We start from the raw sequence: 25,825 nt of genomic DNA on the forward strand, positions 1-25,825 counted from the left end.
CGACCACAGCACAGGCATCCAGCGGCAGGTCAGCGGCTTAGCCTCCCCTGGCCTATTATACCCACTTCCCATGTTGACAGGACTCCAGTGGAACACAGAACGTGGGGAGTTAAGCTGGAACTCAGGCACATGGACAGAGCAGTCCCCAGGGTTTAATCAAGTTTCACTTGTTCAACTTAACTGCTTTTAACTGCACTCTTTGTGAAGGAAACATGGTGGCAGTGTCTGAGTTGTGAGTTCTCTGCAGGGCAGCAGTTGGGAGCGTGAGCCATGGAACTCAGTCTGAAGCCCCCTCAGAGCCCTGAATTTTGCAGGCACAAACCTAACCCAGTAATGGACCCAGCAGCAGGAGGAGTTAGAGCTCTACACAGACCTAGCCATGCAGGAGAGCCACAACAGCAGGAACAAGGCAGAGAGGTCTGCAGCACTCTGAAGCTCACCACTGCCTCAACTCTCACAGCAGTCCTAGGAACCCTGGGGACCTATTACTCCCTAAAACAGAATGATACTGTGGCATGACACAGGTTTTTCACTAGAGACGAATCCAAAGGGGAGGGAACAGACGCTTATGTTACAGCCTTATGCACACTGGCCGCTACATCAACTTTTGGGGGTTTGATAGAATCCCTAATGAGGGACAAGATAGTTTTCAGCACTTGGGATAACCATCTGCAGGAGCGGCTGCTCTGGGAAGGCGATCTCATATTAGACAGATGCTTAGACAGGGGGAGTGCAGCAAAAGCCTCAAGAGAAAGGATGTGCCTTAGGAGGCACAACACCCCCAGATGTACATTCAGTGAGACACCAGCAAAGGGGAGCAGCTGGCCAGGCAGGGTTCCATACCCATAGCTGTGAGCCAACCCTAAGAATTGTATAAGTAAATTAGATTTTCTGTTTAACTGTCTGAGTAAAATAAAAATAAATTGCAGATTTTTTTTTATATTTTTAAAATTAATACAATAATGGTTATTGCTTAAAGTATAATATTGTTTAATGATGAATTTTTTTATTGCTTGACATAAGTGGATTTTATTTTGTTGGGTTTTTTTTATTTTTTTTATTTATTTTGCTGGGTTTTTTAACCTTGTACTATTAAACTTAAAAACAGAGCAGTGCACAGGGTTTAATAAAGTTCCACTTGTTCAACTTAACCTGCATTCACCATCACATTTTTGTGAATCAAATAGTTCCTAGCAGCTAGAATCTCATGTATAAATGCATGCTTTTTAGATTTTTTAAAATTTATTTGGAACAGAGAATCTCTCCAAAAGGATAATTTTCCATCATGTTCACTGTTTATCAACAGGATTGACTGATCCAGATGAAAGACCACGATATTTTCTTGCTAGGTTTGTACTTTGTAAACATAGGGAATTCATTATGCACCTTTGCTGTAACCAAAAGTAACCAAAATAAAAAATATTTTCTTTCTTGCACATCTTGCACAATGAGGGAAACTATTTCAGGGTGAAAAATAGAAATGTAAAATATTTCAAATATGATGTTTCAGCCTGCAAAATTTAGGATTTCCTGGAGGGAATAAAAAAGAAATGTTGTTACCAAAGTTAGCAAGATGGAGAATTTCCTGACTACTGACTTTAAAAAAGCAAACAACAGAAATGAAATGGAACCAGGAAGTTCCAAAAAAGTATACCAGGTACATTGCAAATGACAAGAACAGGGCAGTGCAGAGAAGACATTCCACCTCCTGACTCACGTTGATGGTTTTAGACTCAGTACAAATTTGCTCTGTGTGACTAGGGACAAAACACTAGAGTTGCAATAGTAGCAGAGCAGCCCCTGCTGTATGCACAAAGTTTAAAGTTCTCTGTATGAAAACACCCCAATATTTTTTCAAGTACTATCCCTGGCACTTAACCTCACAACCACCATAATCCCCTAGTTTAAGTATCTTGGAGGGGGGAGTGAATTTATTTCTGCTGAAACAACATGGTCACCCTCTTCCTCTCCAGCTCTAATTCAAAGTAGCAATTTACCCCAAATGCCTTTTGGAGGGATACCAGGTTGTGCTACTCCTCACCATCTTGCAAAGGTGTTTTGGAAAGTAGGAGGGGCCCAGTTGGCCACATCCACCTGGGCAGGAGAATGGGAACCAGGAAGCAGTTCCTACCTGAAAGTCAGGTTTGGCAGACATGTAACCAGGAGGCCTCCAATGAGATCCAAGCAACAACACGACAGGAGAGATGTCCTATAAACCCTAATGCACATTTGTGTTATTGATAATAGCTTGATTTTATTATGATAATGGACACTGTGCATAAATGTGTACAATTTGTTTTAAAAGTTGCACATGATAATTTTTAGTTATCTCAACGTTAAGTGCCAATGAAAAATTGAAAGGTTTTTACTGGATGTTTTAATTAAAGTATCTCTTTATTATCTTGACTGGAAGTGAATTGGAGTAAATAGAGGAGGAGAGCTATGGGGAGGACTTATCCAGAGACCCAAAGTGTCAAGTGGCAGCCAAAGCCACATTAGTCTGTGTTATAAGAATGATAGTGCCCATAAGTGTACATGGTATTCTACAACAGGTAACTCATGACCAACAGATAACAGAGACCTTGCCCTAAAAGAGCTATTAGATTAAATGCTCATATGGGTACTGTAGTACAATGCTGTACAGGACAAAAACTTAGCAGGGTGTGGCCCTTCAAACTGGATTGCCCAACAGAACAGAAATCTGTTTTCAAGGGCTTCTAAAGGAGGATAGGGAGATGATGGAGAATGTTAAGTGGGAGTCCCTTGCATTTGTAAGGGAAGTTATGGATGCGGGTACAATGTGAAGAAGAAAAAAGGAGCAGTCAGGAAAGAAGTTTGAGCACAGCATATGACTAAGAATGGGGCTGGAGAATGAGGAAAAAGATTTTGGCAGGAATGAAGACATCTCCATAGATGACCATTTGCCTTGCATCGTGAGCCCTTTTAAATGCACGCCCCCACCCTATAAATCATGAGTTGGTGGTAAGGAGCAACAGTGATGACGTGTGTGAGAAGGGGATCCCTTTGCACACATTAGTTGGGTCCTTCTACCAGTTTAAGGAGTTTCTAATCCTCGTGGGTAGTTACAGGGGTTTGTCCAGCCTACCCCTATTCGGTCTGTAGACCGAACTGAAACATAGTTGGAGGCATCGCATGTGGAATCTGTCATGTATTATTACCACCGTGTCTGCTGCCATGTGTCCCACGAGTTGGAGACAGAGTCTGGCCAGTATCTGTGGACTGTGTTGAACAGTGTCTTTGAGTGAAACCAGAGATAGGAATCTGTGTTGAAACAGGAGGGCTTTGGCCTGTATGGCATCTATGTTGGTCCCCCTGAATTCCAGGCATTGCACTGGGGTGAGGATTGACTTCTGGTGTTGATCTGTAAACCCAGTTTTGTGAACAAGTGTACCTTAGTGTCAACGGCCTTGTGGACCTCCTGGAAAGATTGGGCTCTGAGGAGATAGTCATTCAGGTATGGGTAAATCATTATCCCTTGCAAGCATAAGTGAGCGTCTATCACTGAGAGAATTTTGGAAAATACTCTCAGGGCTAATGAAAGCCCAAAGGGGTGGACTCTGTGTTGATAGTGGTCATGTCCCAGAGTAAACTTGAGAAATCATCTATGAGCTGGTAGGATTGAGATGTGAAAGTAGATCGATGGCTGAAAATGAGTCTCCCTGTTCCAATGTTAGAATGATTGTCAATAAGGTGACCATCTTGAACTTCTGAGCCTTGACAAACTTGCTGAGGGCTCTGAGGTCCAGTACGGGTCTCCAACCTCCCTTTCTTTTGGGTATTAGAAAGTAACGAGGGTAGAACCCCTTGCCTCACAGATGCTGAGACACTGGTTCTATGGTCCCTAATTGGAGAAGGCGATCTATCTCCCGTTGTAGTAAACTCTCATGAGAAGCGTCTCTGAAGAGGAATGGGGAAAGGTGTTGTGGAAGAGGTATGGAGGTGAAGTGGATGGAATATCTGGATTAGACGATCTCTAAAACCCACTGGTCTTATATTATGAGTTCCCAGACACTGCAGAACGCTACTATTCGGTGACCAAATGGGTATGAAACCATGGTCGGTTGCGTCGGTTCTTGGGCGTGGTCCCCCAGCTCCTCAGCCTGCCCGTCAAAAGTTGTGTTTAGATGTAGGGGGTTGGGACAAGGTTTGCAGACCAGGTGGTTTGCACTTTGGGTATTTTCCTTTCTTCCTCTGCGGTTCATAATGGTGCTGATATTGATACTGAGCTGCATATGGTCTGTGCTGAGATGGAGGACTAAAACTCCTCTTTTGCCTTGGCATGTAGATTTCCAGTGACCTGAGAGTAGCCCTGGAATCCTTCAGGGTATGAAGGGAGCCGTCAATCTTCTCAGCAAAGAACTTTGTGCCCTCAAAAAGATCGTCCACCATGGACTGCACCTCTTTCAGGAATTCAAACAAGTGGAGCCATTACGCCCATTGCATCACCACTGCCATGGAGATGGACCTACCTGCCACGTCAGCAGTGTTGAGGGCTGATTGTAGCAATGTTTTTGCTACTAATTGTCCCACTTGTATAATAGCTTTAAAGGATTCCTGGTGCATCTCTGGCAGTTTGACTACTAGCGGTAAATGTGCCCAATGGCCGGTGATGGGATGTTTGATGCGGTGGGTTCTAAGTTATTACAGAGAATTCTTTCTTGAGTGTCTGGCTAGTGAGTCTTGCCCACATGCTCAGGGTTTAGCTGATCGCCATATTTGGGGTCTGGAAGGAATTTTCCCCCAGGGCAGACTGGCAGAGGCCCTAGGGGTTTTTCATCTTCCTCTGTAGCATGGGGCACAGGTCATTTGCTGATGGATTCTCTGTATCTTGAAGTCTTTAAACCACGATTTGAGGACTTTAATAACTCAGTCATAGGTTAGGGATCTATTATAGGAGTGGGTGGGTGAGGATCCATGGCATGCATTGTGTGGAAGGTCAGACTAGATGATCATATTGGTCCATTCTGACCTTGAAATCTATGAGTTTGTTATAGTTTGTATAGTCATATTTGGCCCATAAGTGACTGGTAATTGGCAATACAGAACTGCATGGAGGCTGAGGAATACACCTTCCTGCCAAAGATATCAAGGCACTTCCAGTCCATGTCAAATGGTGTAGCTCTGCATTGGTGTTGCCGGTCAGAGGAATTGATGGCATCCACCATGATGGAATTGAATGGCAGGTGGGGAAAAAGGAACTCTGATTCCTTTGCAGGGACATAATATTTTTTGTCCATCCACTTGGAAGTTGGAGCCGCCAAAGTCAGGGTTTGCCACACCATTTTGGCCAGGTCTAAAATGGCCTCATTAATTGGGAGGGCAATCTTTGATGAAGAGGAAGGGTGGAGGATATCGAGGAGCTGATGGTAGATGTCCTTGACATCCTCCAACAGTACATAAAGAGTGTCTCCCACCCTCTTCGCTAGCCCCTGGAAAAGGTGGAAGTCATCTGCCAGTGATGGTGGATGAGGCATGACGGCTTCATCCAAGGAGGAGAATATGGTCTTTGGTGTTATGTCCTCCTCTGTTCTGACTTCCCTCTTCTCCTGACGTTCAGAGGCTCTGGATGCTGTCACCATGGGAGTATGTCTGGAGGGTTCCCAGGCAAGGCTGTCAGGCAAGCTGTCAATGTGCCAGCCAACAGTCCCAATATGCCCATTATCACATAGGACCTGGTGGGGGTGCCCATGGGTGGCCATACCAAGATGGTGGAGATGGTGGAGCCTCTTGAAATTGGGGGATCCAGGCAGAGGAAAGATCTCCGAGGAGGAGGAAAAAAAAGGAGAGAAAAAAATAGTCTTTTTTTTTTGGCATTTTAAAAGGGAAAAACGAACAACTAGAACTAGAGCTGGGGAAAACTAACTGTGAACTGCAAATAAGAGAACTCATAGCCTTATTGGACTGCTAATGGCTCTGTCTCTAGCCGGGGCGGTTGAGAAGGAACTGGGGACGTGAGTGCTGGCTAGCCTCATGGCCCAGCATAAGGTGAAAGAGCACCTGTGCTGAAGTTCTCCGATTAGCAGTGCAGGGATGCAGACACACCTACAATGGAGCACCCATAGGGACACTACTTGAAGAACAGCTACAGTACCATATTTTACACTCAATTTTTTTCAAATTGCCCAAATAATGTTTTAATTATTATGGGTTATATATAGCAGGTCATTAAAATTGCCCAAATAATGTCAGTTTGTGTAAACATTATTTGTGATATATTCTAAATACAGGGGAAAAATAAAGTCAATGACTTTAAAAGTAATACATAAGGACATTTTTAAGGGCACCCATTGTACATGTAAAATTTCAAGTTTAAAGGTTCTACCATTTCTGAGCTATCCCTAACCAAAAAAAAAGGAAGACGGGTTTTGCTCAGAATTTACTTCTTAATTGTCGTTAAACAGAGACTAAGCTGGGAAAATTCTAGCAAACAGCTGAATGATTTGGAAGGTTGTGTGTGTGTAAAAATAGAAGGTTATAGTTGAACCTCTTGTAGCTTGATTGTAGTGCAACTGCTACAGTAAAATATTAAAGTGAGATAATTACTTACTAGGCAATTCACTGTATGTTTTTCAGGGCTCATAAGAGAACTAGAAATGCATCTCAGATATGAACTACTGCTCAACTCTACCTCTTCTGTACACACCATCCTAACAAAATATGCCTCACTGAGGAAGAGATATGCTTTCCTGTGCATATTAGAACTCAGATATCTCACACCAACCATCTAGAGTGAGGGGAGACTAAGTGTCATATATACATTTTCTGTAATTGAAATTAAATTAAACTATCTTTGAAAATGAAAATCTGTACCCTCTAGATAGGATTTAATTATCCTTTTAATGTCACCTTTGTGGTTTTAACATATTGTATTAGAAGGGGCTAATTTAGAGCATAAGGAGTCTACTCAAAAATTGGAAACCAGACAAAATGGAAAGAGGTGACAAAGATATATGCTTTCTCGGTTGTAGCTGGGCTTAAAATAGTTTCAGATAAGTTCTGGGTTTCTCTCAGAGGAATTTTATTAATCTATAACAAAATTTGAGGCTCAGACAGGTTAAGTATGTTTACAGTATGATTGCTTCACTTGAAGTGTACGGAAGATTGTGACACTATGGGCCTGATTTTCCACGACCTTGCACCTTGTGGTTTTAGCTGCGCACAACGTGCGTAGAATGCTGCCAAATCAGAACTTTTGTGCTTTATACCCACTTTTGACTGATGGTGCAAAGCTGCAGAGAATGAGAGCTTTTATATTAGATATTGCCACACAAATCAAAACTTGCTTCTTCCTTTAGCATCATCAGCCCTTACAAAAAAGGAAATTCAGGAGTAGATATTGGTAATTCCAAACTAGAGCAGCAAGTCCATAATACGGCACATATTCAGTCACTAATGCCTGCCACAGGTAAGGTGAGCTCTAAGTTCCATTCTAAAACCCCTTTATCAGTTGCTCATAATTTTTAATACACATTCTTTTTCATCTAAAGTTTTCCATGCCTGATCTCAGTGAACGTTCTCCTAGTTTGAACCAGGACTCCAACTGAGCTGATATACGGCATCCTGGCACTTCTCTGAAGATAGTATCATGAGCCCAGAATCTCAGCTTCCATTAAATAAATAGTGAAGTTTATAGATATATTGGTTATGAAGAAAACCTAAAAAATGTGACTCATGTAACTAGTGAAGAGATGCTTAGAGAGAGTTTGGAACAACAGGTCTGAGTAGTGCAAAGTAGAGTGAACTGCCTGATTCCTCTCAATAAAGGGGCTAACTCAGATAATTCAAGTGTCATAACCGGTGATTGTTCGTTCCTCATGTAAGAAAGGCGAGAGCAGATCACAGACCTATACAATTTACTGTGTGTGATGTCTCATTTAAGTGCCATAAACAGTGCTGTTTTAGAGTTACCACCACTTATGCCCCTGTTTTGAACAAAGTTGGTTCAGTTGTATTTTGAATGATGGGTGTGAAAGCGTGTCTGAGTTGGATGGAAGGACGGGGGTGGGGAAGAACACCCAACTGTTCCCTATATATGCTAAATGGAATTTTTTTTTTCCACATAAGTAACAGCTCAAAATAGAATCATTATGCTAGGCTTGTTTTGTTAACGTGCTGAGATTTAAGGAACAGGCCAACTTAAAGTTCTAAGTGCTTAAAGTCAGATTTTTTAATACATGCATAGCAGAATTTTTTTTTATTCATTCTAAAGCTGGATCACCAGGGGGGATGGTTGGTCTTAAAATACATCCGATTTGAATCAGTCTAAACTCTGGCTCACAATTTGAGGTGACCTAATTTCTAACAATAGCAGTGAAGCCACAGAAGCACCTCTATGGGACCCTGGGTACGTACTTGAACAGTTGCCATGCAATCAAAGCTAGTTCAAGTATGTTAACATGTGGCTTGAATCACACCTCTCGATTGCAGTGTAGACACACTCAGTGTGGTTCTGTCTCCTAGTGGCTGGACAACATAGAGGTTTACGAACCCTTACAACTTTAAGCTGACAAAATTGGGTCTTTTAGCTCAGGCAGTAGAGACTCATGCTTTTAGAACCAGAGATATAATCCCTGCTACAGACAACCCTTCCAAGGGTGTCATATTACATTATTTTGAATTTTCAAATGAGATGAATTATACCACTATAACTCACTGTGTACACACTCTCATTCAGAATAACAGCAACCTTTTTTCAGTGTAGCTGAATTTGTGCATTAACAGTGTTATTCCAAATAACAGTGTCCAAATAGGGAGACATGCCAGTGTAATTATATCAATATTGTAACGCTTGTAATATAGATCAGACCAAAGCCTGCTCCCATGGAAGGCATTAGGACTTTTGCTATTAACTTAAATGGGAGCTCATAATAAGGCCACGATATACATGAAAGCTGTTCCAGACAGCAGGAATTACAGAAGAAGTCGAAGTATGTGGAATAGCTTCTCTGTGGTCACAGATATATTGAGAATAAGGTCTAATGATTAAGCATTTTAGTATCAAGGTGTGGGGTGAAATCCTGGAGTCATTGAAGCCAATGGCAAAATCCTTATTGACATCACGGAGGGTCAAGTTTTCACCCCACTATCTAACGTTCCTGTTTCTCTTAAACCCCACAGATTTCTCTGTTCCCAAAAAGAAATTAACAAATTGTGCAGAACTCCAATTTACTGCAGAAGGTGGAGTAGCCATTATAGCTCAAAAATGGGAAACAAAGACAGGAAACTAGAATAGGAATTTGCTTTAGATCTCCTGATTAAGAGGGACATCAGGATAAGAGAAAATGATAGTGAAAAGAGCCACACCTCTCTATCTCCCCTGTGCAGGGAACCTGTGAGCTCAGAAAAGATACCTGATGAATGAAAGCATCTAGGGGTCTCTTCTTGCTCCTGCACTGATTGCCCTGGGGGGTGTATTTTATTCTGATGAGGTTCTTATATTGCCCCCATCACCATGGTATGGGAGCAACTGATGGACCCCATTTGTTACTAGCTGATAGTTTCTTTTGAAGCTGTCACACACATTTCTGACAGAGGGCCAATTGGTCTTCTCACTCCCTCACTGGCTATGAACCAGGGATAGATGCATTCCTCCTTCTACCCCCACACACTCCCGCCCCGGCTCTGTGCAAACAGGGCCAGGCGTGCCTGCCAGAATAACTGCTGAGGGCTCCACAGATGCAGAACCCATCCAGGCTGTGACGCTCTGGCTGGGCTCAGCGCTTGGGTCAGGATTTTGCTCAGGCATTGCACTCGATTGAAATACTTCTCATCACTTCTACATTAAAGGATGTAAAATTAATTTGAAAACAAAACCAAAAGTGTGTTTGTAAGATTCCTAAAGAAAGGGGAGAAAAAAAATGACAAAGGAACTGTTTTTTTCTGAGTAAAGTTTTTGCAGTTCACCTTAAAAATACATAAAAGTAATTTGAATGCGTTAGCTAGTGTATAGTAGCACCTGGTTGTGTTTTTCAGATGCTTGATTTTTTACATGACTTTTAAAATATATATGACTAGGTTTTTCTCTGCATTACACGTGTTCTAAGCCAGAGTAACTCCCTTAATGTTAATGGAGTTACTCTGCATTCTCACCAGCATGACTGAGATCCACCACTCCTAGTAGTTTTTCACTCTCAATAGGTTCATATTTTCCATTTGAATAAAGTTACATTTCCAGATTGCTAAAGTATTATTAAACACAAATAGAGTAATCTCAGAACAGCTCTAAATTACATTCTTTTAAATTAAAAGCCATTGGGTTAGCAACAGGAAAAGATTAGGTAATATACTGTAATGTTTTAAATTCTAAATTTATTATTCAATTAAATTTAAATTTAATTCTTAAATTCTATAATTAAAAAAAAAAAAAATCAAAGAAATCAAAATCAAAGAAAACCCCAGAATTAGAGTGAAAGATGACTCAAAATCTTTACTAATATTTTTGTGTGTGGATAATTTATTGCTTAAAACAATTTTTCTAAAGTATTTTGTGTTACGTTACACTATGGGACAAAACATGAACCACCTCCCCCATACATACAAAAATACCTGTACATTTTTCATAGTATTTCCTCTTCACATACTGTGGACACCTTAAAAAATGTTTACAGTTTCCCTCCATTCTAAGTAGAGGGAATACCTGCTCATAACAGTAGCACTTTGCCTAAAAATTAGTAAAAAGAACATTTTAAAGTTCACCCACTGTACAATGTATTTCAAATTACTGTGCTCAAGTGTGTGTTTCTATATATGTGTTCACATGGACTGCTTTTTGCATGAAAGGATTCCAGTATTTCTTAAAAACACGTGTAACAAACTATGGGCCAAATACTTAGAGCTGCTAAGTGTTAAAACTCTCATTAAAGCTCTTTGGAACAAGTACCGTCTACCACACTGTGTTTGAACAAGGCCTAGCTCATAAGGTCCCGCTCTTGGTTGGCCCAAGGCACTGCCGTAATAAATAACATAAAGCTTGGCAGGATTTGGTTCTATAACAGCCAGGCATATTTTTATTTGTATTGTTGGACAGATTTTTTTTTTTTTTTTTAAAGATTTTAGTCCCTGAGACACAATATACATTTATATTGACAAAATAATGACAGTACCTATTATAACGTGCATGCCAAGTCTTGCCAAATGCTTCACTGTATGATAACCAATTCCTTTAGCACCTCCAGTCACTATAGCAACATTTCCATTTTGTGTAGGGAAAGCTACATGAGGAGAAAAAAAAAAATAACGAGTTAATTCACAGTAGCAATACAGCTAAGGATATTAGGTATATATTATAGATAAGTACATATTTAAGTGTTCTAATGAACCACTCAGTTTTGGCCAGTAAACAATGCAACAACAAAATCTGATAGGCAATAAAAAGAACATAACACCGTTATTACCGTAGTATATTTTTCTAGTATTAATAGTTCACAAAAGATTGAGGTTGATGACACACAAATGATAGCTGGCCAAACACAATAGTAATTTCTATTTGCATACATTTTGTTGTTATTGTTGTCCTGCAATAATCTGTCCTTTAAGAATTTTGGCTTAGCTATATCTATTGTCTATCTAAAGGCAGCGTGGCACCTGTTACAAGTCAATTTACAGGCTGTTTATTTAGTGAAACATGCATACAAGGAAAATATAAGATTTTTGTAGTTAGCAGCATGACATCCTGCAGTCTCTTTGGGAAGGGGCTCTCCTTTTTCTTCCCCAATAATAAATGGTGAAATCGCAAATAACCCAAAAAAAGAAAAAAGGTAAAAACAAAATTCCCGATGTCCACTTCCCAACATCTCTGCACCACAGCCCATAGAATATAAAAAATATATAAAAACATATGAGAAAATTTGAGTTTGTACTTTTTTTTATTCCCTATTTTGTTCATTATGAGCAGAACTGTTCAATCCTTACTCACGTAAGTACATAAGAATGGCCATACTGGGTCAGATCATGGTCCATCTGGTTTCCAACAGTGGTCCATACCAGAGCTTCAGGGAGAGTGTGCAGAAAAAGGCAATTATGGAGTAATCTATCTCTATCTTCTACGCTTGGCTTCTGGCAGTCAGAGATTTAGCATCACTCCAACCATGGGGTCACATCCCTGACCATCTTGGCTAAAAGCCATTGATGGGCCTAACCTCCATTAACTTATCCAGTTGTTTTTTGAACCCATTTATACTTTTGACCATCACAGTATCCAATGGCAATAAGTTCCACAGCTAAATTGTGTGTTGTTTGAAAAAGTAATTCCTGCTGTTTGTATTAAACCTAATACCTATTAATTTAATCAGGTGCCCTCTGGTTTTTGTGGTGTTTGAAAGGGTAAATAACACTTCTCTAATAATTTTTTCTACACTATTCATGATTTTATAGATCTTTATAATATTCCCCCTTAGCCATCTCTTTTCTAAAATGAACAGCACTATTCTTTTTAGTCTTTCCTCATATGGAAACCGAGAAAAGAAGCAGTCTGATGAGAGTGGTCTGATGGAGTGGTGTTTAATGCAGGAGGAATGGGAAAGGAAAAACCCAAACTCACCATCAGCACTGAGTTTATAAAGCTGACAAGCCAATCTTCAATCCCAGTAATCACTCAATCCACAAAGGTACTTAAACACTCAAACCCCAGACTTAGGTGCCTACGTCTCAGGTTTAGGCACTTAAGGCGCTATTATTGGCTCCACTGTTATCCACAAAACTTCTGCTGAATTCTGTAGGTACCTAAACTCACTCAGCATCTAAGTTTTCAGCGTAAAAGTTCCCTCGATGCCAACATTTCTGCCTCTGAGCATGGGTATTGCTGAATCACCCTAGGTATCTAAACACCTAATCTCCCACCTCAGTCTCAAAGCTATCCATGATCTCTCTCTCTCTCTCTTTCTCTATCTGTCCTGGCCCAATAACTGTTCCAATGTGGATAAAAACTTAAATAGTCATTGAGCCTAGGGAGACACAGGGATGACTCTCTAACCTAACGGTTAGGGCACCCACGTGGGAGGAGGAGAACAGTGGGTCCTGTCCCCCTGCTCCAATCACTCTTTCATTATTTATCCACAGTGGAACAGCTAGAACAGGACAGACTGGAGAAGCCATACATCAGAATATCCCACAGCTCAATGGTTAGAGAACTCTCCTGAGAGGTGGGAGAAATCCTCTCTCCCCCTCTGGCAGGTAGGGGGGAGAATTGAACCCCTTCCACATCCCAAGTCAGTGATCTACCGTCTAAAAGTTGTAAGATGAACACCACCACCTCCTCCTCCAGCCGTTTTGGGTGGAGTTAGGCAGGCACCCATGGCATTCCCACAAGAAATTCTTGAGATGCCTGAGGTTATTTCTACACTGCAGTTAGAAACCCGTGGCTGGCCTCTACCAGCTGACTCAAATTCACGGGACTCAGACTAAGGGCTATTTTAATTGTGCTGTAGACATTCGGGCTTGGGTTGCTGCCAGAGCCCAAACGTCTACACTGCAATTAAACAGCACTTTAATCTGAGTCCTGCAAACCCAAGTAAGCTGGGACAAGCCAGCCCTTGGTTTTTAATTGCAGTGTAGACATACCTGAGCCGCCTAAGTCCAGTTGGGTTCCCTTTCATGGATGGCTAGCAGAGATAGGTACCTTCCTGCAGCCTGGACTTCTGCACTTATCTCAAAGGGAGGGGAGAGGCGTAGCACATACCCTTCTGGTTGGCATCTCCCATTGGTTAGCTTAATGCAGCTCCCTGCCTAGCATGCTGGCTTTTGTGGATTGCATTATTACCTATCACTCTACTTCTGTCACAAACCTTAGATGGGAAGAGGATAGGCCTTGACTAACTACATTTAGGTGAAAAGAACAGTGCCTTGACTCCACTAGGATTTACAATGAGAAAGCAATCTCAATATTAAAAGCACACCTGTTTTTCAGTGAAGATGTAGTCTTAGCTTCCAGAATAGATATGGGCTTAACCTGGTCTCCCAACATATGAAGACTATTTTATAAAATGTATGACACCATGATCTAGGTATTGCTCAATGCTGGAGAAGACCCCTTCTGGGCAGGTGTTGCTCTGTCTCAGTTTGTTTTGCTACACAGAGAGATCCTCCTTAATACTCTTTGCATCTTACTTTAAGCATGCCAAATATATCTCAGATCCTAAGGAGATAAGCCAGATCCTGTTCTCATTTACAGAGATGTAACTCCCGAGTAACTCCATTGATGCCAATTAAGTCACTGTGCATTTACACTGGTATAAATGAGATCAAAATCTGGCCAAGTATCTGTTGGTAATTCCCCTTCAGGTTCAAAGATATTCATTGTTCTGCATATCATAGAAGATTTGGGTTGGAAGGGACCTCAGGCACATTATTTGCATATACATTATACAAATGCTCAAAGCAGGACCAACCCCAACAAAAGCAGAGTTTTAAGCATTTGCCATTCACACCAAATTGGGACTGTCTAATGGTTTTAACCTCTTCTGCTGGAAGGACTCGCTCAGCCTCATAATTTTTGCTTCGAAATATGTAAGAAGAGATCCACATTCTTGCAACGTAAGTTATTTTTCTAGAGTCCCTTCAAGTGTCCTGCTAAAATATTTGAGCAATCACTATAACCCTACAGAAGTAAGACTGAAGTTGCTTTATAAATGATCATTGGCAAATTTTCAACTTTTCTGTGTGGCAATAAAATTAGTCAAAATAAAATAACTGCATTAAATTAACTATTTGCATTGCAAAAAGGTATGATTTAAATTTAGGGGAAAAAACTTAAAATGCCAATCACTCTCAAGATGCAAGGTCAGAGCTGTCACATTGCCTTTAGACTACAACTTTTTGAAGCAAAATCCTACAAGTTCATCATGGAGCACAAACTGAATCTAATAAATCACTTTGCTAAGCTTTTTTCCTTAATCCAAATTCTTTCTGGTCTTGCATATATTGGCATATTACAAGTCTCAGAGACAATAAACTATAATTCCTTTATTGTTCACTGTTCCATTAACTAATGTTAAAGCCATTAAAGGTTAATACTTTATATGATCGACCCTAACGGTAATGTTTTTTATTTTTTGTTTATTTTGTATAATGTATATGCAAATAATGTGCCTGCAGGTAACTGGCAGATCTACAAAAGAAAGGCAAATATTTAGCTTGGTGACAGGATGACAGGTATCAAGTTCAAAGTTGTTTCTGTATAGCAACATTCAGGTTGAAAGGAAGGTGAATAGATGAGTGTTGTTGCCAGACACAATATAAGTCAATGTGACACAGCACAGTATAATCACATTTTTCAAGTTGGGTCAAGGATATAATATAGCGAGCTCAGCCAACTATAAAACTATTCTCTAGCTTTTCTTATTCTGAACATTCAGATACTTTTCCTCAATTTTTATTTACAGGAGTAAGTTAACAGTGCAGAGCTTAAAAGCATTTTCATCAACTTTAAAATGCTACATTACAGAAGAATTCATCTGCACTGCTATTCCTGATTGTAATCACCTGGCTATTGGATAATTCTGTCCAAATGAGATTTTTCAGAAAGGAAGCTAAGGCAGGCATCTATTTAGCTGGTGTAATAACAAGGTCTCAATAGCTTTATAGCCCTTGTAGAAAGTTAGTAAATAGAACCCAGGAAGAAAATAGTTATGCCAATGCTTAGAAAAAGCACATCCACTTGCCAATGGCAAATGCAAAGCACTCCATGGCAAGTACGGGGGTTTAATTCTTCAGTTTCTACACAATTTAAACTTTCATTAAAAGAAAAAAAAAGTTCCTAGCCCTCATGGTTGTGAGGATAACCTTCCAAATGTAATCTTCCAGCCTGAGTCTGCAGACAGTTCCAGTGCCTCTTCTGCCTGTCATCAACAAAGTAAAATCCACAAGATTTGGGGTGGCTTTGCTCCCATTATTTAGAAACCTGTGGGCAACAGTGAGTTGTGAACCATGGGGAAAACTGTGAGCAGCAGAAGTTGGCATTCAGGAATGCTGGAACAATTTTTATAGTGGGGATGCTGAGAACCATTGAACCAAACTCAAAATCCTGGATATGATGGGAACCACTTCAAGCCAAAATGCTCACAGCACCCCCAGCACTCCTAATTCCAGTGCCTGTGTTGGCATTGGAGTTATTTATGGCAGAAGAAACGAAGAAATGTAGGCTGTGGACTAGGTGGAGCAGCAGAGACTTCTTTCCTCCTCTGTCTTGTAGCAACCAAGAGGCTGTGGCAGAAGCTGGGTAGTGGAGATGGGTCCCCCCAAATCCATAATAGCCAAAGGTGCTACTAAAGGAGCAATAATAGCCAGAAGGTTCTCAAGATGGGTGAATAGAGAGAAAACTCCTTCCAGGAACTAGAGGGGACTAGGCTATGAATTTATCAGATACCTACTACAAAAGATGAATCACTTGAGCAGGATCCAGGGATAGGGCCCTGGTAGAAATCCCAGCACCTTCTGCCAGTATGAGACTAGGCTTCTCACTTGAGCATTGCACTGGACCTAGAGGGTACCTTGCCTGCGTGTGGATGTGAGGATGACAATCTGGGTCAGAAATACTAACGGGAAAAGCAGTGTGCACTCAGAAATGAAGAAGCCAATCCTGCAAAGTGCTGAGCATTCCCAACTCTTACTGATCTTACTGAGGGAGAAACAAATGACATCCATAAAAGTTTACAAGACCTAAAAATGGGGAAAACTAGCTATTCTGAACTAGTGGTTTATGGCATTTTCAAAATTGCCAATAAAACTGAACGAAGCAACCACAATTCTGCCATAATTCTATAGTATTTCTGTGTGTCCTTCTGAAATATATTCTGGCATGTGTATTAGGAGACAGAGCACAATGTATACAGCCTAGCAGGGTGGGGTCCTGGTCCATGACAAGGGCTGCTCAGCGCTACAGTCATGGGGATAAGTAACAATAATAGTAAATTATATTCAGAGAAGGGATTCAAGCTACCCACAGGAGCCATACTTAGAAATTCCAGAGTTCTATCCCAGTTCTGCAACTTTGGGCAAGTAACTTAACCTCTGTCTCTGTTCCCCCACATTAACAAAGAAATTAATTATCGCTTACCTCATGAGAGCGCTGGGAGACATTTGTAAGGCATTTTGTAAAGCATCATATGAGTGATAAATATTGTTAGTGCTAAATTTTAACGTCATTTTAATATTGTATTAGAGGCCACAGATAAAAATCAAATGAAGATCTTACCATGTAAAGAGATCAACGTATTAGAAAGGAAGTTGCAAAATAATTTGCTACAGTGGTAATAATAATAGGTGATTTAGCTACCCAGATATTAATTGACTGAATGGAACATCAAAATACTCTTTGTAGAAGGTATGTATTGATACCATAAATGACAGCATTTTAGAGAAGTTTATTTTGGTACTCACTTGGCAAGCCCTCTGACTAGAAGCTAGAAGGAAAAGACCTGGTCATTTCCTTTATTGGTGAAACGTGCTGCTATAGATAGCTTCATTTGCTGAGGCTACTTACCCACAATTCCCCTAGCAACACTTGAGAGGTCACCATAATTACATATGAACTTGGATTTTGGTGAGACATTCTCATCAGTAGCTGGGAAGTGACTGAGACTATTGTGAAAGTTACCAGAAGGGGGAGGGTGTTTTACTGTTTATTTGCATATATATTCTGTTGCTGTGTTTTCCCAAGGCTATGACTGTGTTCCCTTTCCCTTAATAAAAATCTCCTTGTTTGTACACAGTCTCAGAGTGCTTGTGAGTGGGGAAGTTCTGCCTGTTAAGGGCATACAGGGAGGATGTGTTTAGTTTTCCCAGTTTCTGGAGAGGGGGGTCCATCCAGCTTAGTTATTTTTTTTAGAGAGACCCTAGATATATTAAACCCTGCTCTTTTCACTGCCATTAACCACCTGGCAGAAGGGTTACACAGAGAAAGAGACAATGAAAGATCAGGAACCTGTTTTCAAACAATTTAAATAGAATCTCCAGATCCCTCTTCATGCTGAGTGGCAAGGTTCCCTTTCTCCTGCATCTCTGTGTAGATGCTCTACAGGATGCCCCCCTGCACTGTAGAACCACAATGGACTTGCTGCAGTCCGGGCCAACTGTGATGATTTAGAAAGGCAGGTATGTTCCAAAAGAAACAAAGCATCTGCATGGGCGCTTTGAGATCACCAAGAAGGGAGAGCGGGGAGCAATTACAGACCATGTTTAAATACAAAAGTTAAATGCAACTTTCTGCTTCAGTCTTCTGTCTAAGACAACAGGATTCCAGGCTTGATGGGAAAAATAGTCTGTTCCAGCATGGTAAATCCTATTTTTGACAATGCAAATCCACGGGGACTTTGACTCAGACTAAACTACTGGGGCAGAGTATTTGGCCCCCAAAAATGGAGGGTCCTTGAGAAAAGGGAGCAACCGAGCGGTTAAGATGCAGTTGTACACAATGAAACCCTTAATCAAGCCTTAAACTTGATTCCATCTTATTTCTTCCTTTAGCCAAGGCTTGTATGTTGATAGGAGATTCTAACCTGTATGTTTAGAACTGCCAAAAAGAAAAACAGAGTATACTATTATATAAATCAGACAAATGGGAAAAATGCTAAAAACTCCACAGGACAACAAAACTTGATGTCAATGCGAGGAGTGGTATGGGGTAGGCTCCAAGAAACAGTCACAGAAATAACAGAAGGAAAAGGGACAAATTATTTTATACTCTCATCCTGTGAGTCAAGTGAGTGCTTCCGAAAGCTAGGTATGCAGGCAGACACTGTGCAAGCTTTCCCATTGCCCTCCAATCCTTAAACCACAGTCTTAAACATCTCCGTTATCACTATTCAGCTAGTTTTTGCTCAAAGGAGGCTGGAGTAACAAGGACATCTCGGATAAGGACTGAAGGTAAAGGGAGGCTTGCACAGTACTAGACACTCTGCTCACATTATGCCAGAGATGGCAAAGTTTGTTAACCAGTGCAATGTTTTTGTCACATGGACAAATGCCAACTAGAGACTGTGACGAAGCAACAGCACTCCTTTACAGCTGTAAGAGAATGGAGGAATTTGTAGCTGTACATCCAGATGTGTCAGGCTTGCTGAGCACAAACACCACGGCACCATTTGCTCCCGAGAAGTAACGGAAAACCACTGTATTAAAGGGATTCCTGGAGGTATCTGCAGCCATAGCTTGGCACAGGAAAAGCACTTCACAAAAAACTAACACCAAGCCTCGTGAAATAAGGACAACGAGTAGGAAGTGTTGCTCAAGGTGTGAAGAAATCCTGGTAATTGCAAATCAACACTTTATATACTAAAGGTTTTCATAAATTTGCTGAAAAGGTGAAGAAAATTTGATACTAACACCAAGGAGTAACCACTCCTACATATGCATTTATTGAAGCAGTGCATTTAACAGTCATTTCTTTTCTTACATGAGAAAATACAATCCCAAGTACACAGATACAGGTTCCATATGCCTTTATTCACTGCACTGCATACTTTCCATCCCTCCTTTTATTTACAGTACCTACTAGATCTGTGCTCTGTAGGCCTGGTTCTCTTCCACTTTACCCTGGTGTAAATCAGGAGTAACTCTACTGAGGTTAGTGACATTATACCAGTGTATCTTTAAATCAGAAATGTCATCTAGTTTTCTCTTGAACATAGCATCCCAACACTCTCTCCCACAACCAGACCCTTTTGGTAAAGTGTAATCATGTACTGTACACATTAAGTGAAATTATTTTATGTAAAACTTCTCTCTGCTCTGCAAGACATGTCCTTTTGTAATTATGTTTTTCTCATTGTAAAATAGGAGTTGAAGAGAGGACTTGATCCCAGTACCTATAACATGGCGTAATGGGATGCATAGTGTGCATCTGCCCAGACACCCAGTGATTGCTACATTTTACCAATCAAACAACAAATAAAACAAAACAAATTATCAATATCGGGAAATGCTGTCTTGCTCTGAGATCCCTTACGACTAAGGGTATGTCTACACTGCAGCAGGGAGCGTGCCCCCCAGCCGGGATAGACAGACAGCTAGCCCACTACAAATAGCAATGCGGATGTTGGGGCAGCGACACAAGTTCACTACCAGAGTACAGGCGCAGGGGATTGGGTGTGCTTGTACTCGGGTAGTTAGCCTCTGCTGCCACCCATGCTGCATTGTCCATGTGGCTATTTTTAGCGCACTAGCTGAAGCAGAGCTAACGCATCTGTCTACCTGAGCTAGGAAGCATTCTCCCAGAGGCAGTGTAGACGTACCGTAAGGGTACAATAAGCTGCACTAAGCTTGAATACAACACTTTCCCAGCCCTTTTTCTTAGCAATCTCATAGCGCTTTACAAATGTTAAGACTCACAATACTTCTGAGGTAAATACTACCATTGCCGTTTTTCAGATGTGAAAATTGAGGCACAGAGTGATTAAATGACTTGCCTAGCATCACATGGAATAAATCATGACAGAACTAGGAATACAGTCCACTGGCTATCTGTGCTTTAGCATTAATACTTCAGTGCTTTAAAAGTGGACTGGACAAATTATACTTTCGGAAATAATCCTGCACTAAAGACCGAATAGAAGCTAACAGATTTTCTCTAATTTCCATGGTTCTATTACCATATTTGTAGGCAGTTTAAAATATCGTATTACAAACTCTAGATATTCCACAAAGTATCCTCTTTTCAGCCATTTTACTTCCTGTAAATGTTGACACCTTTCCTTTTTCTGCTAATTTGCTATTAAAATTAAAAAGGCTCCAATGATGGCTCAATCATTTCTCACTCAGTGTGGATGGAGTGACACAGATCACTAACAAATGCATATGAGAAGTGAGTGTCGAACAAAATGTATATATAAAAACAACAGAATGTCAGTGGATGTGTAATGTTAGTGGATATGTACCTTTAAGGTTCTGAGTGAGTGTTTCAGTGAGGCTGATAGGGAGCGTTTAATTTGAACAATTTATAGGACAGGTCAGGTTTTTTTTAAAACGTGTCCAGCTTTAGCTGGTACTCTCACTTGAAATTACAGTCTGTTCAAAAACTGATCTCACAAAGTTCATCCGTAAATCAAGGTTTGCAGATATGACATGAGGTAGGTGGGAAGGTGTAAGAAAACACCATACATTCCCATTCAAGCCCACTAATTTCAGTTCCAGAAATGGGTGTGACAGATAAAATTGAATTCAATCTTACTCCAGCTCCCAATAAAGTAAATGGAAAGATTCTCAGAGATTTCAACTGTACCAGGGCCTTTTGATTGTGAGTCTCCCTCCTTCACTTATTTCTACGAATTACATGCACAACAGCTAACATCCTATTCCCACTGAATTCAGTGTGAGTTTTGCCATTTAATTCGACTGAGAACCAGTTTGGACCCAAAGACGACTGAAAACTAGTGTTTTCTGCAAGTTCCTCAGTTCAGAAAAAACTTTAATGTAATACAGCTTTATCTGATTACTTGCAATATGCCACAGATTGAGTTCCTTAATGCAAGGAATTGTGCTTGTCAGTTGTCTCCAACGCAGGAGCCCTCTAGCTTAAATGGGTCTGTTTTTATCCTCCTCTGTTTTCACCTATCAGTTGTCTCCCCAGAATCTGAATGATGTCTCCCTGTATTTGTTGTTATTACTCTGATGTAGCCACACCATGTCTCTGAAGGCTGTTTCAGCCAAAGCTACAAGGTACTAAAGCACTGAGTACGTACGTTGATTGGTGTAACAGCTGACACTGAGAATAAAAATCAGACCCTACAGCTAAATCCACCCTTCTCAAAGAGTGATTGCACAAAATCTGCCTAGCAGTGTTATAACCATTCAGAAGAGGCAAAAGCCTGCAAAGCCCCTTTCATTTAGGAATCTGTAGCTAAAATCCTGTTCCGATCTGAAAGAAAGGTGGGCAATACTATTTAAGATTAGTGTAAACTGCATCCTCTTTTGTCCCAGACATGGAGAAATTGCACTTTAATGCCCTAATCAGACCCAAGAGCAAACTCCAGAGGTCACTGTCAAACCTGCTTCTTCCACAGAGAAGAATATTCTATTATCACTCAAACAACCAGATTTGCTTTAGGTAGGTTAAGAGTGAAAGTATTTCTATTTTTACAAAGTCACAAGTAAAGAAACAGACCTTAAGTGATTGAAAGTTGTTGAAATGCTTCACTTTACAAGATTGGGCAATCACTTCTGAACTGAAGTGCATGTTGAAATATACGAAGCTCCAATAATTAGAGTCAATATGACTGGTGCAAAATAATTCAAGATTCTTGGGAATAGTGAGCAGGAAACAATCAGTATTCAGAAGTGAGGTGGAGATATTTTGACATCAAATACATCTTTAAATGTCAGAATGACTTTTAATGTTATTAAAGAATCAAAAGACTATTTAAAATGGTCAAAACTTGCCACTATATAAACGTTGGTATAAGTTACATACCAAATGGTCAGAAGAGATGAAACTAGGATCCTATCACCCTCCTTTCTCCACCTTCCCAGCAGTCTTTTCAAGTGTATTGTTCCTGGGTATTAATACCCTATCCTCCAAATTTGTCTGGCTATTAAATTTAGCTCTCAGACAAGCAGTTGTCTAGTAAAATGTTCACACGGTGCTTTATAACTTTCTCTTCTATTTAACAGCTCGTCTCATTTAGGGATCAAGTGTCTCTCAGCCTACACCCACATAGTGGGGCCAGGAAGGGTAAGCCTCTCCCTGTGTCTCAACATGGGCTACCCAAACCTTAGATTCAAATGCACCATCCATAAGCGGGCAGTGTGTGAGAAGGGAAGGGATGGTCGTGTGAGTTAAGCATTGGACTGGGATTTACAAAATCTGTGGGGAAGAGTCAGGCATTCAACACAGAATTCTTATGGGACCGTAGGAAGTTACTGAATCTGTGTGCCCCACTTTCCCACAATGAATCCCAAATAAGCAGACAACATGAGGCGAAAGAAAAAAACGAAGTAATCATAATATAGTTTAGCAGTTCATAACTGCACAGAAAAATGGTTTAAGAATCCCTCTAACAATCAATATTTGAGAAAATAAAATAATTTTGCTCATTTCCAGTTACATACCTTCTCTCAAAGATGAAGCCTACCCACATCACAGCCATCACATCTCTGATCCTTTCAGAATGAGGGACGTTTCAGATGATTAATCTAAGCTTCAAGTTTTGAAAGCTTCCTTTTTCTTTTGTACTGTATTTGGTAAAATACCAATAAAATGAATAGAATGAGTGCTAGTTCCAGTTCAAAACTGAACATCTCAGCTTTGCCTGAGTACTTTTTTTATTTTGGGTCAGGTGGAGAGAATTGCTGAAGGACCATCCTGCTAACATAATGCTGAGATTATTTGCTATCGTACCTTTTGACATAATGGAAAAACCTGGATATTGATATTTTAGTGTTTAAGTGGATTTATGTAAACTGTACTCACACTCTGGCTAGCGAAAATGCAAAACAAGAACAATTAAGAATTAGAATTAGTCATGGAATTTGCACTTGCTGTTTTCTCATTTACAGTGGCTGCCAATTGAAATTCTCCTGTAAAATTTCATCAAGCTGGAATTTGGCACAAAAAGCTCTGATGAGTAAAAGTGATTTGTTTTGGTGAACTGCATGAAAATTAAAAATATCCATCTAACTTATAAGATGACTAAGAAAACTGTTTTCTAAACATAGATATCAATTTCTTCGTTTCCTTCACTTAAGGTGGTTTTGATAGTTGAGGAATCATGATCTCTTAGAACATGTGCCCACTCTTTTAAGACTTGTAGCTATCTTGGAATCCAATACTCTTTCGACTTTTCTTCTACCTTCCTGGGCCATTTGAGGGTGTGCATTTAGTTTTCATTAAAGAATGTTCCCTCTTCACAAGGAGGAAGTGTTTTTTGGCAGCTTTAAAAATTAGACATTTGTATTACTTTAATAAAATGAACATTTATTTTAAGATGAAATGTTATAGGTTGTTAGTCTAACGTGGATTCATGAGTGTGGTGAACTGGTGAGCTTATAAAAATAACTATTGTGCATGCCCTGTAATGACTTTTAATCAAAACTAAAATATTTTTAATACGCAAAATTACTATGCAGATCAAAAATTCCTCAGCTGTGTCTTGACATGAGAGGCTATCAGTCTATAGTATCATTTACCTCCTATCAATACTTCAATTAGAATGTATCACTCATCTGAAGAAACTGAACTGTTTATTGAGTGAAAACCAAAGAATTCACTATGAGCAATGTTCCCAAGGAATAAGATGTGACCTCCATTCCGCTCTAAATCTCTCCAATGAACATCTTTTCAAAGTTTGAAGACCAGATTAATTTTCTAAATGATACATCCATTTCTGGACAAATGGAATCTATTGCCCTTCCATACTTCAGAACATGAATTCTAGGGGTGGAATCCTGGCCTCAAAAATCTATTGGAGTTTTGCCTAGGGGGAAGCTAGGATTTCACCCCAGATGTATTTGATAAAACTCATAACAAATTACTCTGTTGTAGATAATTAAATTTGAAACTATCCTTCCAGCAGCACAATCTTTACAATACCCTTCTCCATTCAAGGAATGATTTCTTTTGAGCCTTTTTTGGTAGCGCAATCTTTATTTGATCAGAATCAGTCCTGAAAGACCAATTTTTAAAATACAACAAACTGATGATCAAGTTCCCATGTAGTCTAAATATCCAAGAACACCTCTCAGAGGAGGATGGTTGCAAACCTGATGCACTGTAATCTTGCCTACAATATTTATATTAAAATACACTAAAATCCTCAAACACACAACTTCTGTTTGATGCTAAATAATTAGCCTCATTTGAATGAAGCTTTTTGGTAGACAACATAAAGCAGTTTAGCAAATTAATTTTATCAAGAAAACAAGCATGAGGAAACAAGACTGAGAGCTTGCATTGGCTTGTACACTACAGTATCTTTCTGCTGTTCCCAATATTTCTCTCCTTAAGGCTGTTTCTATGACTGTAGCGTGGGAGCATTTCAAATGTATGCCTTGTATAGTATACTGAATTTTCCCTGATAATCTGAAAGATGTAATCCAAAAACACAGTGCTTTAGATTCCAGACTTTTTGATTCACTTATAGTTCAATCTTTACTTTAATCATTTGCAAAGTGATGTGCAATCCAAATTTAATTCAATTATACTTTATTTGACATCCAGTCAGGAATCTTGGACATGCATTTATCACCCTTTAATTTACCTCTCAACAAGAAGTCTGGCATTTTTAGAACTCTGGTTCACGAGACATGTATTTTCATGTTGGGTGCCAACTATGAGTAACCTCAAGCTACTGTAGCAGTTATTAGAATCTATAAATAAGTACATATTGGGAACCTTTCCCCCTCTGCCCATCCCTGATCATTAATGAGTTTTGAAACTTACACCGTGAGTAGAGTTCTGCAGAATCTCAAGTTTTGCCAGTTAGTTTGACTCAAATTTTAAATAAATAGTGAAAAAAAAAACCCAATAAATAACGGGAAGGGAGTAGAAGGAAGGAAGGAAGGAAGGTGGGCAGAAGGGAACAAGGAGATGGTCTGGCCCAGGGATATGTCGTGTGAGCAAGGGAGAAGGTAAGGGGCAATAAGAGATGGGAGGAATGAAAAGGCATTTTTGGAATCATGAAGGAGCAGAGGAAGGGAGGGATCAAATGTCACAGCAGCACTTCACAGCTGTCCCAGTGCCCAAGCCAGATCAGTGCTTAGGTAAAAAGCATCTGGTTAAAACCAAACCCAGGCAACATGGAAGTGATATTAGTATGAAGAGAGAAACTGAAGAACTAGCCAAAACCATACAATCAGTATCATTTGAGGAGAGGAGGTC

The 25,825-nt window shown here is 40.1% G+C and overlaps 1 protein-coding gene across 5 annotated transcripts in view; it reads right to left on the bottom strand.

The window, feature by feature from the left end:
• The window catches only part of ZBED1 (zinc finger BED-type containing 1), a 229,456-nt gene that overhangs the window by 175,162 nt on the left and 28,469 nt on the right, over window positions 1-25,825 (bottom strand). For 3 of the 5 annotated variants that reach the window (XR_010919271.1, XR_010919270.1, XM_067545726.1), the window contains exon 2: window positions 11,124-11,231. The exons of 1 other annotated variant lie outside the window; for it this stretch is intronic. Coding sequence is in view for 1 of the 4 variants with exons in the window: in XM_067545726.1 (XP_067401827.1) it covers window positions 11,124-11,231 (108 nt within the window). In the remaining 3 variants the exon portion in view is untranslated. Of the gene's footprint in view, window positions 1-1,442; window positions 1,531-11,123; window positions 11,232-25,825 lie in introns of those variants that run through there. One more of the 5 variants, XR_010919272.1, reaches the window with a different exon arrangement.

Source organism: Emydura macquarii, unplaced genomic scaffold, assembly GCF_026122565.2.
Source record: "Emydura macquarii macquarii isolate MOO-44397 ecotype Brisbane River unplaced genomic scaffold, CSIRO-AGI_Emac_v2 contig_1070, whole genome shotgun sequence".
Lineage (NCBI taxonomy): Eukaryota > Metazoa > Chordata > Testudines > Chelidae > Emydura > Emydura macquarii.